This window comes from Rhinopithecus roxellana, chromosome 14 (genome assembly GCF_007565055.1).
Source record: "Rhinopithecus roxellana isolate Shanxi Qingling chromosome 14, ASM756505v1, whole genome shotgun sequence".
Classification (NCBI taxonomy): Eukaryota; Metazoa; Chordata; class Mammalia; order Primates; family Cercopithecidae; genus Rhinopithecus; species Rhinopithecus roxellana.
The window spans coordinates 87,454,002-87,469,655 of record NC_044562.1 but is presented as its reverse complement, the minus strand read 5'-3'; the positions used below and the strand labels follow the sequence as shown (position 1 = coordinate 87,469,655).

Genomic DNA, 15,654 nt, shown 5'->3' with positions numbered 1-15,654 from the left:
GCCCTAAGAGAGATCAGGCAAAAGAATGCATGGACTGTCACTGCTATTGGTATGACTAATACTATGGATTTCCTCTGAAGCACTAGGGACCATGTGAAGCCATTTTCCCACCATGACACATTTCACAATCATCTTGTGCAGTGGCTGCCATTGTCACCTGACAGGCTAGGGAAATGAAACTGAATCTGGAAAAGAACACTAAACACATGAAGTCAACCTCAATGTGAAGGTAATATCTCAAGAGGAAGAAATGCCCTATGGAGGGAAAACATATTTAAATCATTAGCAAGTTTTCTGAACATAATCTAGGAAAACTACCGGTCAGAAGCAAAATTATTGAGTGGTGTTAAATACAAGCTTGCCCAACTCTTGGCTCTACTTGCAATTCTTCCCTAAACCTATCTCCACCCACAGACAGGCTGAGGGATGCTCAGCAAGTACATGTGTTTCTAAAGTGGATTGTCTGTTTTATTCTACAGCTATTTGGTAGGGAGCCATTGCCTCTACTTTGGATGTCGTCATAGCTCCCAGTACCAAGGAAGTTAATGTGTAACCAGTTCTGTTTACCATCTTTTTCAAAATTTGTGACACTTCCAGGTAGAACTTGAAGAGGAAGCTGATGATGAGAGTCCTCTTGAACTCCACCTTTCCACCTGGTGCTGAGCCCAAAAGGGAGATTTCCTCCAGAACAAGCCTGCAAGCTGTATCCAGCATTTCTTCATTCCAGTGCCTGGAAAGTCCAAAGAGAAAAACTCCTAGCCTGACAGGGTTTATTACCCCACATCTTCACCTAATGGGTAAGACAAATAGCCACAGTTTAATACAGGAAATAAGAGTACAAGCTCTAGATCAGGCAGCCTGAATTCAAATTGGCCTACCACTCTCAAGATACCTAGCCTGGGTCTCACCATGTCCTCACCTGTAAAGGGGGAACATTAGTAGAACCCAACTCACACAATGATCCAGAAAAATAAATGACAACTCATATAAAATCCATAGTCCAGGAGTAACTGACCCTCATATCACTAGGACATTTATTGCATGCCAAGTTCTGCTTTTAGCACCCTATATGTATTTACTCACTTAATCCTCTCAACTGCCCTATGAGGTAGGTATGATCACCCATCTTTGACAGATAGAGAACCAAGCAAATGCCTTTAACAATTTATTATAGAACAAACTCACATAATTGGTTTTTCATCATGGCAAATTATTCTCCCAAAATAAAGAATACAAATTGGCACCGTTGGGAGAGGGCTTCTCTCTCTCTCTCTCTCTCTCTCTCTCTCTCTCTCTCTCTCTCTCTCTCTCTCTCACACACACACACACACACACACACACACAGAGTATATAATTCCCACTTCAGAATTCACTAAAATCAAGACATATGGAAATAATAACAAAATCTTATTGGAATTCCCAGGCATTAAATAGAAAGGTATGGAACACTTTTCTTCTCATAATCACATCTCACCACAAAAAGGGCTCCTTTAATACTTGGAGTCTAAGGACAAGTATTAGAGGAGCCCTTACCTCTAATGCCTTACCTTCCAATGAGTTTCTGGCAGGAATTCTTGGCACAGATGGTGGCTGGACCAACGCCTCCATATGAGATGGATAACTCTCTAATAATGCCATGCCCTTCTCCAAAAAAGACTCTCATTCCTGAATTGACTATTGCTAGTGCATTCTCCTGTCGCTGGGCTTGTCGGAAGGCTGACACAAATTCCAACTGAAAGAAACGGTTAAGTGGCACATGTAGAAACACTGAGCACCACCTATGCACCAGGCAGTCTGTATGTGTTGAGTGTCACCTATGCACCAGGCAGTCTGTGTGTGTTGAGTGTCACCTATGCACCAGGCAGTCTGTGTGTGTTGAGTGTCACCTATGCACCAGGCAGTCTGTATGTGTTGAGTGTCACCTATGCACCAGGCAATCTGTATGTGTTGAGTGTCACCTATGCACCAGGCAGTCTGTGTGTGTTGAGTGTCACCTATGCACCAGGCAGTCTGTGTGTGTTGAGCATCGCCTATGTGCTGGACAGTATGTGTGTGTTGAGTGTCACACTGATATCAGATGTGTAGCCCCCAGTATCTCCAAAAAATCAGTCTCTGCTGTTGAGGCCACCCAGTGTGTAGTTCTTTGTTATGGTAGCCCTAGCAAACTAATACATCCTCTGAGGCAGGCTTGATTATTCCCATTTTATAGATGAGGAATCCAAGGCACAGAAGGATTCAGTAATTAGTTCAGTTCTTGAAACCAGGATTCAAACCTGATTCTATCTCATGCAAAGACTCATGTTTTCTCCACTAAGTTCTATTGCAAATGTATTTTTAGGCTTTTTTCAAACCCCAAGATATAGGTAGAGGCATACTCTTCATGTCATATTTAGGGAGAAAGGGTTATGGGACAAAAACCTGTTAGAAAGTTACTTTAGAGCTTGGGGTAGGGAAAGAAAGAGTGAGAAAGGCAGAGATGAGGCTGGGAGTGGTGGCTCACAACTGTAATCCCAGCATATTGGGAGGCTGAGATGGATGGATCACCTGAGGTCAGAAGTTTGAGACCAGCCTGGCCAACATGGCGAAATCCCATCTCTACTAAAAATACAAAAATTAGCTGGGCATGGTGGTGTGCACCTGTAATCCCAGCTACTCAGGAGGCTGACGTAGGGGAATCACTTGAACCTGGGAGGCAGAGGTTGCAGTGAGCCAAGATCATGCCGCTGCACTCCAGCCTGGGCAACAGAGTAAGATTTGATCTAAAAAAAAAAATCTCCTAATTTGAGGAATGATAGGGGCATGCGTAATACGATGAAAACGCAACTATTCACAAGTGTTAAAATAATGATCTCATACCACTTCCTGAATTTGAGCCTTTATCTCCCCCATAAACACTTAACCCTTTTTCTTATTCCACCATAGGCTGGAATAAACAAACCACAGCATCACAGGTGGAACTGGGAAATTGACGGTGGGATGTTCTCACCTTCCTTGAGTAGGGGATGTTCACTGAGACCAAGATTTCTTGAGGCTTAAGATCTGCATTAGGGCACTTGCTGAGGAACTGCTCGTTTAAAGGAATCTGTCGTTTTCCTTCTGTGGAAAGAAATGACACTTTCCCTGGAATCTGTTTGGTCTATTAAATAAACTTCCAAAACTTGGGAAGTAATTCCACCAAATACCTGAGGAAACTGGTTGTTCAGGGAAACATGTGCTCTTCCTATGCTTAGCAGGTCTTTTACCCTATAATGCATCTTGCAATGCTTCTTCTGGTGTAGGCCCCATCTCTTTTTGTTTTCCTTGCTTTCTCATCAATAAAAACATGGACTGGGCACGGTGGTTCACACCTGTAATCCTAGCATTTTGGGAGGCCGAGGCAGGTGGATCATTTGAGGTCAGGAGTTTGAGACCAGCCTGGCCAACATGGTAAAACCCCTTCTCTATTAAAAATACAAACAAATTAGCTGGGCGTGGTTGTGCATCCCTGTAGTCCCAGCTACTCAGGAAGCTGAGGCAGGAAAATCACTCTAACCTGGGAGGGAGAGGTTGCAGTGAGCTGAGGTCATGCCACTGTACTCCAGCCTGGATGACAAAGTGAGACTCTGTCTAAAAAAAATGTTTTTAAATAAAAAATAAATTTAAAAAATAGATAAAAAGATCTCACAGAGTAGCCCAGAGTTTCAGGTAGAATAGAACCTTAGCAGTCCTCTTCCTGACAACACAATTCACTTAAAGCTTTACAAGTAGGGAGTAAATATTCATATCTCTTTTGATATTCTGATCAAGTCAGTCAACAAATATTTATTGTTTATAACCAGGAACCCCACTAGGTACAGTCATGAATAAGAAATTATCTTTAATAAATTTGTATACTAGCGAGGTGTTATCTTACTTTTTTATATCTCGTTCCAACACCTGAAGAATTTTAGTTCTTTAATCAATATATTAGGAAGAGTTTAAAACTATAACAAAATAATGAAAGCTAAGAAGCTTTTGATGTCTATATTCACATCACAAAACCTGTTTCTCATAGTATGACTTTTTAAGGGGATGTTACTTAAATTGAAAACCCTGAATGTAAATCTTCCTCTTTAAGATAGTTTTGCAACCAAGCACAGTGGCTCACGCCTGTAATCCCAACACTTTGGGAGGCAGAGGTGGGTGGATCACCTGAGGTCAGGAGTTCAAGACCAGCCTAGCTAACATAGTGAAACCATGTCTCTATTAAAAACACAAAAATTAGCTGGGCATGGTGGTGCGTGCCTGCAGTCCCAGTTACTCGGGAGGCTGAGGCAGGAGAATCGCTTGAACCCAGGAGGTGGAGGTTGCAGTGAGCCAAGATCGTGCCACTGCACTTCAGACTGGGTGACAGAGTGAGACTCCATTTCAAAAAAAAAAAAAAAAAGATAGCTCTGTGGTTTAAGTGATGTGAAGAGTAAGTATTTAACAATGCAGATGATAGAAAACCAGTCCATATTTTTTAATGAAACAAAAACCCCACAAATTTATAGAGGACCAATTAGAACTTCCTAATAATTTTCAAGCAAGTTGGAAGAAGCAATAAATTAGATGTTGTGGACTTAGTTTCCAGAACAAAAATCAAGTAAATATAGAATGAGGCCCAATCATTGTTCACCTGAAAAAGACCTGTATGTTTCCATCAATGATAAATTAAGTATGAGCTCAAAGCACAATGTGGGTGCCACAACACTCCTGTGCCACCTGGAGAATGTCTTCAACAGAAGGACCCAACAGTTCTCAATAGCATGTAGTTCTCAGCAATAGTCAGATTACATCCAGACATTAACCAACACAGACATGTCCAGTGTAGGGTGACCAGTATGAGAAAAAAGCCCCAGAAAGACACAAGGGAAGAAAGCCTATGCTATTAAGACAAGACTCACAACATTTCCAGTATCCAGAAAAGCAGGGAAAATTATTGATATTATAGGGAAAAGTCATTTTCAAGACTGGACCTCCTGCCTCCCCAGAGAGAAAAAGGGGTAGAGAAACAGTTTAATAATCTCCAAGTCAGGGCTGTCACTTACCTTTTGATAGCAAGTTGAGGGTACAGTTACCCACAACCAGGATGGGATTCAGATCTGAATCTGGATGCCTGCTAATGATGTGTCCCCCTAAAGACTTTTTAAAATAATGAGTTATTTTCATTTCAGTTATATAATCATAAAAACACAAGTGCTAAAATAAGGATTAAGTACGGCTTTGGAGAACTAATTTTTTTTTTTTTTTTTGTCTGTTCCAAAAGAATGAAAATGTCATGATTCATCAGGGAGAGTCACCAAGGGATGCCTACCAGAGTTCACTGTCATCAGATACATACAGCCATGTTCCTGATCTGGGACCCAGCCAGGGTTCCCAAATGCTTCAGGAGAGCATGGTACGTCTGTGTCTTCTCCTCTGGAAGCTTCTGGACTACATCAGCCAAAATGTCCTTCACCTGGGCTAGGCTGAGACCAGCACCAAGGGTGAGTCCTGAAATGAAGTCATTTGTAAATAACACAGTGTGATCACTGCTGACCTGAACATGTCCATTAGACCAAAGCTACATAGAATCTTTACACTGGATACATGCTGCTCTGCTTATTGGTGATGGTGGTGATGGGTAGTGATGGTGTTGAAGGTAACGGTGGTAATGCAGGTGGTGGTGAGGCGGTGGTGGTAGGGATAGCAGTAAGGGGGTGGTGTGGTGATGGTGATGAAGGTGGGGGTAGTGGTAGAGGTGGTGCTAGTGATATAAGTGGTGGTGATGGAGGTAACGAAGGCTGAATTCTTTGAACACTCACTCTATCAAGTATTATGTTGAATGCTTTAGATAATCTCCTTAAATCTGAACATACCTATGAGATATTAATAGCCCCATTTCACAGATGAAGAAACTGAGAGTTAAGTAACTTGCCTAAGATCTGACAGCTAATATATGCCATTGTCAAGAGTTAGATTTTAGAGGCTGTACTCCAAATCCACATTTCTATTGTTTCTCATCATTGCCATTAAATCAATCTCCTCCACAGGAATAGAAAAACCAGTCTGTAAGCTGTTTAATACATAAACTTGCTACTGTGGTTTTAAAGAGCAAAGACTGTGTTATATCCAGTTTTATCTTCTGTCCAGCACTTAGCACTGTATCCTTCATTGAATAGTTTTTATATTTCTCTGATATCGCAGACAGAAGTTTTTCGGTAAAAATTGAACTATTCAGACAACTAGTATTTAGATTAACTTTAGAGAATTCTTCCCTGAGTCTTCCTCCAGAATGTTATCATTCTTTTTTTTTTTTTTTTTTAATGCTTTCTGTCCCCATTTTCTTTTTATTTTATTTTACTTTAAGTTCTGGGATACATGTGCAGAATGTGCAGGTTTGTTACATAGGTATACATGTGCTATGGCGGTTTGCTGCACCTATCAACCTGTCATCTAGGTTTTAAGCCTTGCATGCATTAGGTATTTGTCCTAATGTTCTCCCTTCCCTTGCCCCCCACCCACTAACAGGCCCCGGTATGTGTTGTTCTCCTCCCTGTGTCCATGTGTTCTCATTGTTCAACTTCCACTTATGAGTAAGAACATGTGGTATTTGGTTTTCTGTTCTTGTGTTAGTCTGCTGAGAATGATGGCTTCCAGCTTCATCCATGTCCCTGCAAAGGACATGATCTCATTCTTTTTTATGCCTGCATAGTATTCCATGGTGTGTACCTGCCACATTTTCTTTATCCAGTCTATCATTGATGTGCATTTGGGTTGGTTCCAAGACTTTGCTATTGTAAATAGTGCTGCAATAAACATAAGTGTGCATGTGTCTTTATAGTGGAATGATTTATAATCCCTTGGGTATATACTCAGTAATGGGATTGCTGGGTCAAATGTTATTTCTGATTCTAGATCCTTGAGGAATTGCCACACTGTTTTCCACAATGGTTGAACTAACTTATACCCCCACCAACAGTGTAAAAGCATTACTATTTCTCCATAGCCTTGCCAGCATTTATTGTTTCCTGACTTTTTAATAATTACCACTCTGACTGGCATGAGATGGTATCTCACTGTGGTTTTGATTTGCATTTCTCTAATGATCAATGATGATGAGCAGCACATCAAAAAGCTTATGCACCACGATCATGTTGGCTTCATCCCAGGGATGCAAAGCTGGTTCAATATATGCAAATTGATAAATGTAATCCCTCACATAAACAGAACCAGTGATGAAAATCACATGATTATCTCAATAGATGCAGAAAAGGCCTTTGATAAAATTCAACATCTCCTCATGTTAAAAACTTTCAATAAACTAGGTATTGATGGACCATATCTCAAAATAATAAGAGCTATTTGTGACAAACCTGTAGCCAATATCATACTGAATGGGCAAAAGCTGGAAGGATTCCCTTTGAAAACTGGCACAAGATAAGGATGCCCTCTCTCACCACTCCTATTCAACACAGTATTGGAAGTTATGGTCAGTGCAATCAGGCAACAGAAAGAAATAAAGATATTCAAATAGGAAGAGATGGAGTCAAATTGTCTGTTTGCAGATGACATGATTTTATATTTAGAAAACCCCATCGTCTCAGCCCAAAAACTCCTTAAGCTGATATGCAAATTCAGCAAAGTATCAGGATACAAAATCAACGCGCAAAAATCACAAGCATTCCTATACACCAACAATAGACAAGTGGAGAGCCAAATCACGAATGAACTCCCATTCACAATTGCTACAAAGAGAATAAAATACCTGGAAATACAATTTACAAGGGATGTGAAGGACCTCTTCAGGAAGAACTATCAACCACTGCTTAAAGAAATCAGAGAGGACACAAATGGAGAAAACTTCCACGCTCATGGATAGGAAGAATCAATACCATGAATACTGCCCAAAGTAATTTATAGATTCAATGCTATCCCCCCAAGCTACCACTGACTTTCTTCACAGATTAGGGAAAAACTACTTTAAATTTCATATGGAACCAAAAAGAGCCTGTATAGCCAAGACAACCCTAAGCAAAAAGAACAAAGCTGGATGCATCACATGACCTGACTTCAAACTATACTACAAGACTACAGTAACCAAAACAGCATGGTACTGGTACCAAAACAAATATATAGACCAATGGAACAGAACAGAGACCTTAGAAATAAAACCACACATCTACAACCATCTGATCTTTTACAAACCCTTCAAAAACAAGCACCGGGGAAAGAATTCCCTATTTAATAAATGGTGCTGGGAAAACTGGCTAGCCATATGCAGAAAACTGAAACTGGACCCCTTCCTTACACCTTATACAAAAATCAACTCAAGATGATTAACAATTTAAATGTAAAACCCAAAACCATAAATACCCTAAAAGAAAACCTAGGCAATACCATTCAGGACATAGGCATGGGCAAAGAATTCATGACTAAAACACTAAAAGCAATTGCAACAAAAGCCAAAATTGACAAATGGGATCTAATTAAACTAAAGAGTTTATGCATAGCAAAAGAGACTAGGATCAGAGTGAACAGGCAACCTACAGAATGCGAGAAAAATTTTGCAATCTACCCATTGACAAAGGACTGATATCCAGAATCTGCAAGGAACTTAAATAAATTCATAAGGAAAAAACAAACAACCCCATCAAAAAGTGGGCAAAGGATATGAACAGACATTCCTAAAAAGAAGACATCTATGTGGCCAACAAATATATCATTCTTGTAAGAAGAGAATCTCTATGTGTATTATAATTAGGAATCATTCTTTTTCTGTTTGCTGGGCAAGGTAAATAAATTGATTAATGCATCTTAACTAAGAAAACAGGGACTTAAGAACTCACCATTATATGTATGGTTTACAACACTCAGTTCTTCAATTCTATCAGGAGAAATTATAACTGGGTGAAAGACGCCTTTAAATTTCACTTCAGGCCCTAAAGGATAAAAAAAATCATAATAAGACTAGAATAAAGGAATTAACTGCCTTTTAAATTTGAAATTATTATTAAACTAATATCTTTAAATATATAAAAATTACGTTTTTTTTATTCATCTGTTTATTGCCAAATCACATACAGAGAGAATGGCTGGATAGATTTTCATCAAACTTGGAAGACTCTGGAATTGTCAACCTTGAAACTTGGGCCATATTGCATACTCAAAATTATTTCTGGGAAGATTCTAGGGCCTGCTCCTCAAGCTAAACATACACTGGATGCAACAGGAAGACCCTGTAGCGGTTGTTTAAGTAAAACATATTATACCTATTGAGACACTGTGAGAGAGGAAACAAAGAGCAATTTCAAATTCGAGGCCCAGATTAGTCCCCAAATGGAAAGACAGGACAGCTGTCACTGGAGCTGCTGCTGCTGGTTTGCTATGGAGCAAGCCCCTTGGGTGCAACTCTTCATACTGCTCCAATAAGAGGCAAGATGAATCTACTTAATAATAGTTAGAAAGTCTCTTGAGCAATGCTCAGAAAGTCTAGCTCAAATGATTAAAAATGCTATTTCAGACTGCTTTTCCTGAGAACACATGTATATGGAGTTTCCCCAGCCCATTCTGGCCCCATCCCAAGTCCTTTTCCTCAATTTCCCTATAAGAAATCCCTGGGGTTCTACATACCCACAGAGGTGTTTCCCATGATGACAGGGGCCTGGGGATACTTGAATTTAAATTCCAGCAGTTCCTTCAGGGTCACGGGGGAAAACCACATCATTCTCTCACTGCCAAACACCCTGGTCCTTTGCGGTTGTTTCTCAGCCATTATCTATTGAAAAAGCACATGGATTCAAGGTACCCAATGGTGCCATCTCCACCTGTTTCCACTCAACCATTAGCACTGTAGAAACAGAAGGAGAAAATACCTATCTTCTAAAAAGTAAAGCACAAAGTGACCTAAAAGTAGAGCTTTACAAGGAATTAGAATTCAGAATAAAAGTACAATGGTTCTTTACTCCCGGGAACTGCTTGGTCTGTCTCCCTTTGGTGCTCTTATGCTTCAAAGAACATCATTTTAATGTTTGCAAATATAGTAACATGCTGAATCTTGTTAAATCATTCTATGGAGGAATAAACTTCAGCAAAAGTGAAAGTAGGAAACACGTCTACACCTATACACACTGCGATTTCACGATTTCATAGATGCTATCTGCTGCTCCTTACAGTCAACTCAGCTGTCCCCCATGGTGACCCCAGCCCCATTCCTCCTCCTCTTCCTCAGTCCATATTCTTTAGACCTTGAGATAAGGATGACAGAGAGGCCTTACTTATTTGCTAATCAGCTTTTGAGAGAACCCATAAACAAATATCCTTCCTGATATTTCACCATGAATTCTTCCAGGATGAGCTCAGCATTGCTTTACCTACCATTAGCTCAGGAGGAAATATCAGTTCCTGGGTTGGATCCAATGGCAGAAACTCCTCTTCTGCGAAGAGTTTTGGACTTGTCTTAAAAAGAGAACGTATCAGAAATTACCGTTATCGAGCAACTTTAAATCCTTTGTGGAATAAGGTCAAAAGATATAGACACATGGTCAGATACAGCAAACCAACAAAAAAGTCCGCTAGTCAGCCACAATCCCTGAGCTCCAGACCAAGGGCTCTAACACAAACCTGGTCATCAGTAACTCAGTGCTGATGCCAACGGGCCTCTGGAGGCCTCAACTCCCTGCACGTTGTCTTTGGAGTCTGAGGACAGTAGAAGAGGAGGCAGCAGCAGCAGACAACTGGAACAAGAACGGCTCCCTGAACCTCTCCTGAATCTGCTTGCTCTACTTGTTCTTTCATTTTCATGACATCTCCACTTTACTTCTGACCCTTGAAAAATAACTTGAAAAAATGCTTTTAAAAGCTAAGAGACACTAAGGAACCAACATGTTTTCCCTTCTGTAGATAACTGTATTTAAATGGGAATAATATCTGGAATGAGAACAAAGTTGCTATGATGTAATTTTTTTTATAGTGATGGAGTGAGAATGGGAGAGGGCAAATGTTGACATACCACAAATTAGTCAACTTGGGTAGCCATTTATTCTTCCTAAGAGTATGTTGGCTCCTGTTCATGTCCTGAGAAAGCCTTATAAAAGCTTTATATTTTTCACTGACCTTACTTCCTTCCTCAAATTCTGGCAATCCATTGATTCCTTGATCCAAACAGCAAACTCCATTTTCTTTACTTTGACAGCAGCCCGAAGTCTAGTGGACAAAAAACAAATCACTAGGAATTTATTGTTGATTCTACTAAGTAGTAAATAAAGCAGGTGACTACCAGTTGAAACGTAATGCCGAATCAATATCGTTAGATGCCATGAGAGAGAGCCATTTGTACTTACACATATTCAAACCGACTTTAATGAAAAACCCCAGCTTATAGGAAATTTTGAATAGCAGTGATTAATAAGTTAAAAGACATAAAGATCTTATAACTAAGTGTGGCACATAGCATTAAATAGTAAATATTAACAATGATTAGTTAATATTATTTTAAATATTAATAATATTAATAGGTATTGTTATTATCATCACTGTTCTTATCTATGATATACTGAATTCATTGTTTAGCTTCCAAAGGGCAATCTTATATCCTTCATTGCAACTTTGTTTGTTCATTTATTCATTCAACAAATATTGAGTAGCTACTCAGTGACTGTGTGGTGACTGGACCTGGAGACATACAGCCTCTACTGTGAAGCAGCCCACAGTCTGGTGAAGAGATGGGATAGCAAATGATCAATTGCACAACATTGTGACCAAGGCTGTGACAGTACATGCGTATACCCATCGTATGTTCGCAGAGGGCTATAGGAACACCAGGCCAGGGTACCTGACCCAGGCAAAGAGGTCAGGAAAGACCTCCTGGAAGCAATGACACACAGCCAGTGTGTCAAAACGCTCAGGTGTTCATTATGTGACCACCAAGGCAAGCTCAATGAATGAGGGTAAGTGCCCTGCTCAAGATCAAATAACAAATAGCAGCTAGAAACCTGGAGATAAGAAATAAGCACGTATTAGCACGATGCTGCCCGTCTAATCACTGACAACTCCTACCATTTCGTTTCACTGGGGAAAGCATACTCAAACACGTGGTCCTTTCCACTTACTTCACAGAAAGTCTTGCATGCATCAATTATGGGCCTGTATCCAGTGCAACGGCACAGGTTACCTGAAGGAGAAAAACACAGCTCTGTTAGCCAAGTGACCCAGATAGAGGCACAGTCTACCAGGAGTGTGATGGAAATAAGGACCCTATCACAGAGGAAAGCTCTGTTTGCCATTTTAGGCCACCTAATCTACAAAGTCAGATTTTTTCAACAGCAACTTGGGATATTTCGTTAAGAATCTTGAGGCAGATTTTAAAAGTTCAGGTATTTGTACTTTCTCTTGTAAAGTTGTTATGCCTTCTGCTTGTGACAGGTGCTCAAACAACACAGTAATTTCAAGCCAAAAACTTGCTCTACAGTCACATTCAAGAGCTAAGCCTTATTTTTAAAATAATTTATTTATTTATTTATTTATTTGAGACAGGGTTTCATTCTGTCACCCAGGCTGCAGGTGCAGTGGTGCAGTCTCAGCTGGCTGCAGCTTCCACCTCTTGGGTTCAAGCAATTCTCCTGCCTCAGCCTCCTGAGTAGCTGGGACTACAGGTGTGCGCCACCAGGTCAGGCTAATTTTTGTATTGATAGTAGAGATGGGGTTTCACCATGTTGGCCAGGCTGGTCTCAAAATTCCTGACCTCAGGTGATCCACCCACCTCGGCCTCCCAAAATGTTGGGATTACAGGCATGAGCCACGGTGCTCGGCCAGCCTAATTTTTTTTTTTAAAGTAAAGTCCATTTTATTGAGCTGTTATTGACATACAAAAAGCAGTACAACTTGGTAAATTTGGAGATAAGTCTTACACCTATGAAACCATCACCACAGTCAATGTCATAAACATATCTATCACCTCTAAGTTCCCTCCCACCATTTATTTATTCATTTATTTTGTGATTACTATAACATCTGACCTTTTAGCAAATGTTTGAGTATACAATGCAGTGTTAACTATAAGTATTATGCTGTACAGTATCTCTAGGATTTACTCATTTTGCATAACTGAAACGTTTTACCTTTGACTAATACATCTTTGTTTTCCTGTTCCCCAGGCCCTGGTAACCACCATTCTATTCTCTGCTTCTATGAGTTTGACTACTTTAGATTCCTCATATAAGTGGGATCATGTAGTATTTGTTCTTCTGTGCCTGGCTTATTTCACTCAGCAGAATGTCCTCCAGGTTCATTCATGTTGTTGCAAATGGCAAGCTATACTTCTTTTTCTAAGGAAAAAAACTCCTGATTTTTAACACTTACTGTGACAAAAGAAAAAAAAAAGCACTCTAAGCTTCAGCCGATAGAAAGATCAAAGTTATTATACGGCAGCAAAAGTAGTTATTGAACTGTGAAAGCAGTTGGGCACATTATATATTTATAATAAATCATTAGGCCAGCATTTCTCTCACAGTGTGGTCCAGTGTTCCTCCTCCACCCCTAAATCTGAAGTCTTATTTAAAAAACAGTATTACTGAGTCAAACTCTCTAGGGGTGGGTCCCAGGAATCTTCATTACCCACAAATTCTCATGTATGATCTAAGAACCCCGAAATCTGAGAACCCCTTATCACTTTTTTACATCATAAACAGCCATGAAATCAAATTCATGGTAAGATCTACAGGAAATCAGGCAGAAGACAGTTTATGAGCAATGTCTCTCCTTTCTACGTCCGTTTTGGTTTTCACCGGAAAATTTTTGCAGAGTAGGTGTACATATGAGCTTTAGGCTCATTTTCTCTAGCAGAGAAAGGAGGTCTTCAGGAGGCCTGAGACAAAGACAAATGCAGCCATGGAGAACTTCACCAGAAATAGGACTTGAGAGGGCATCACTTAAAAAACTTGTTTAGAATCTTGTTGATGAGGATATCCCTCCACCACATGCACCCTGAGCTCCTGAACTTGACAAAAACGCTCTAGGGTGGATAGAGACAGTTCTTTGCAGTAAGTATCAAGATCTCTGTCTCTGACTTTATGCTGTATCCATCACCAGCCCTCTGATGCTGAATATGGTCCTGAAAGCACCCACTCATCCAGTAGGGAGAGTGGTGACCGAGCAGCACGTAGGGATAACAGGACTATTCCCAAGGGCTGATGAATAACTGGCTTTTTAATGGTTATAAAAACAAAAGAGACTTCAGAAATACATCAGCCAAATGCAATGTGTGGGTCTGGTTTGAATCCTGATTTGAACAAACCAGCTCTTTCACTTATTGGGGATGTAACTTTGAACAAATCACTCTCCCCAAACCTCAGTTTCTGTATTTATGAAATGGAGATAACAATAGTATCTGTCTTATAAATTTTTTGTGAGGATCAAACGAGATAATCTTCAAATAGTATTTAATGCAGTGTGTGGCACATGAAAGGTATCCAATATTAGCTGTTGTTATCATTATCATCATCGTGAAAAAATAAAAGCCTGCAGGGAGGCTGAGGCACGAGAATCGCTTGAATCTGGGAGGCAGAGGTTGCAGTGGAGCCAAGATCGTGCCACTGCACTCCAGCCTGGGCAACAGAGTGAGATTCTGTCTCTAAGTAAATGAATGAGTAAATAAATAAATAAATATTAAAAAATAAAAGCATGCTCATATAACCTACCACCAAGGGCATCAGTCAGCTGATCCAGAGTGGGCTCCGGGTGGTTCCTGAGCAGCGTGTAGATGGACATCACCATCCCGGGTGTGCAGAAGCCACATTGGGTGCCGTGACACTTGGCGATCCTCTCCTGGAAGCACAGGAAGGGTTAGAAATGCAGAATCTTGGGCCCCATCCCAGGCCTAGTGAATTGGAGCCTGCATTCTAGCAAGATCCCCAGGTGATTTGTCTGCATGTTAAGATTGCAGTAGAGTCCCCTGAGAGCCCTTCTCATCCCAGGCGCCTCCCTCCCGAGGGCTGGGTTGTTGTGAGGTTGGGCCTCATCTGCTTTTGAGCTTCACTTAAAGCAGTGGTTGCCACTTTTGAGAATCACCAGGAGAGTAGTAAGATTTCAAGCCCCACACAGCACCACAAACCAACCGACAGAGTCTCTGGGAATGGGGCACAGTCATACATCTTTTAAAGATTCTCAGATGGTTGGTTTCAATGTGCAGTTGTGGTTGTGAATTACTGAGATAAAGGAAATCCTTCAGAGAAATAAGCCAAATTATACTCAAGTTGAGAAGTGAAAAAAAATGAAAAATAAAATAAAATGCTTTTATTACCTTTCCCTCCCTCCAGCATTTTTGCTTTGGAGTCTAACTTCTAAGGTTCAAGTCGATTTTGGAAGCTGTCTTCTGGTAACATTGTAACAATGGGAGTTCCACCTCAATAAGGAAATGAAAGGGTATTGTATGCCTGTGTATGATCAGGTCTCACATGGGCATCCAGGCAGAATTCTCCTCCTCTAGTTAATGATATTTCATCATGATCCAGGCAAAATTCTCTCCCTCTAGGTAATGATCTTTCAAATAAATAGAATCCAAGATTCCTTCAAATCTAGACAATTTGAACTTGGGTCATTTTCTATGTTGCTGCTATCTTTTCCTTCTTCTATCTTTCCTCACATTTGATCTTCATTAACTTCGATAAAAACAAGTAA

At 40.3% G+C, this 15,654-nt stretch overlaps 1 protein-coding gene across 2 annotated transcripts in view; it reads right to left on the bottom strand.

The window, feature by feature from the left end:
• The window catches only part of LOC104670357 (aldehyde oxidase 1), an 88,396-nt gene that overhangs the window by 58,033 nt on the left and 14,709 nt on the right, over positions 1 to 15,654 (bottom strand). For both annotated transcript variants that reach the window (XM_010373567.2, XM_030916338.1), the window contains exons 5-15: positions 14,676 to 14,802; positions 12,090 to 12,151; positions 11,095 to 11,184; positions 10,357 to 10,437; positions 9,613 to 9,757; positions 8,829 to 8,921; positions 5,342 to 5,493; positions 5,049 to 5,142; positions 2,987 to 3,096; positions 1,548 to 1,732; positions 568 to 730 (exon numbers count right to left, since the gene is read on the bottom strand). In XM_010373567.2, the coding sequence (XP_010371869.2) occupies positions 568 to 730; positions 1,548 to 1,732; positions 2,987 to 3,096; positions 5,049 to 5,142; positions 5,342 to 5,493; positions 8,829 to 8,921; positions 9,613 to 9,757; positions 10,357 to 10,437; positions 11,095 to 11,184; positions 12,090 to 12,151; positions 14,676 to 14,802 (1,302 nt within the window). The remainder of the gene's footprint in view (positions 1 to 567; positions 731 to 1,547; positions 1,733 to 2,986; positions 3,097 to 5,048; positions 5,143 to 5,341; positions 5,494 to 8,828; positions 8,922 to 9,612; positions 9,758 to 10,356; positions 10,438 to 11,094; positions 11,185 to 12,089; positions 12,152 to 14,675; positions 14,803 to 15,654) is intronic.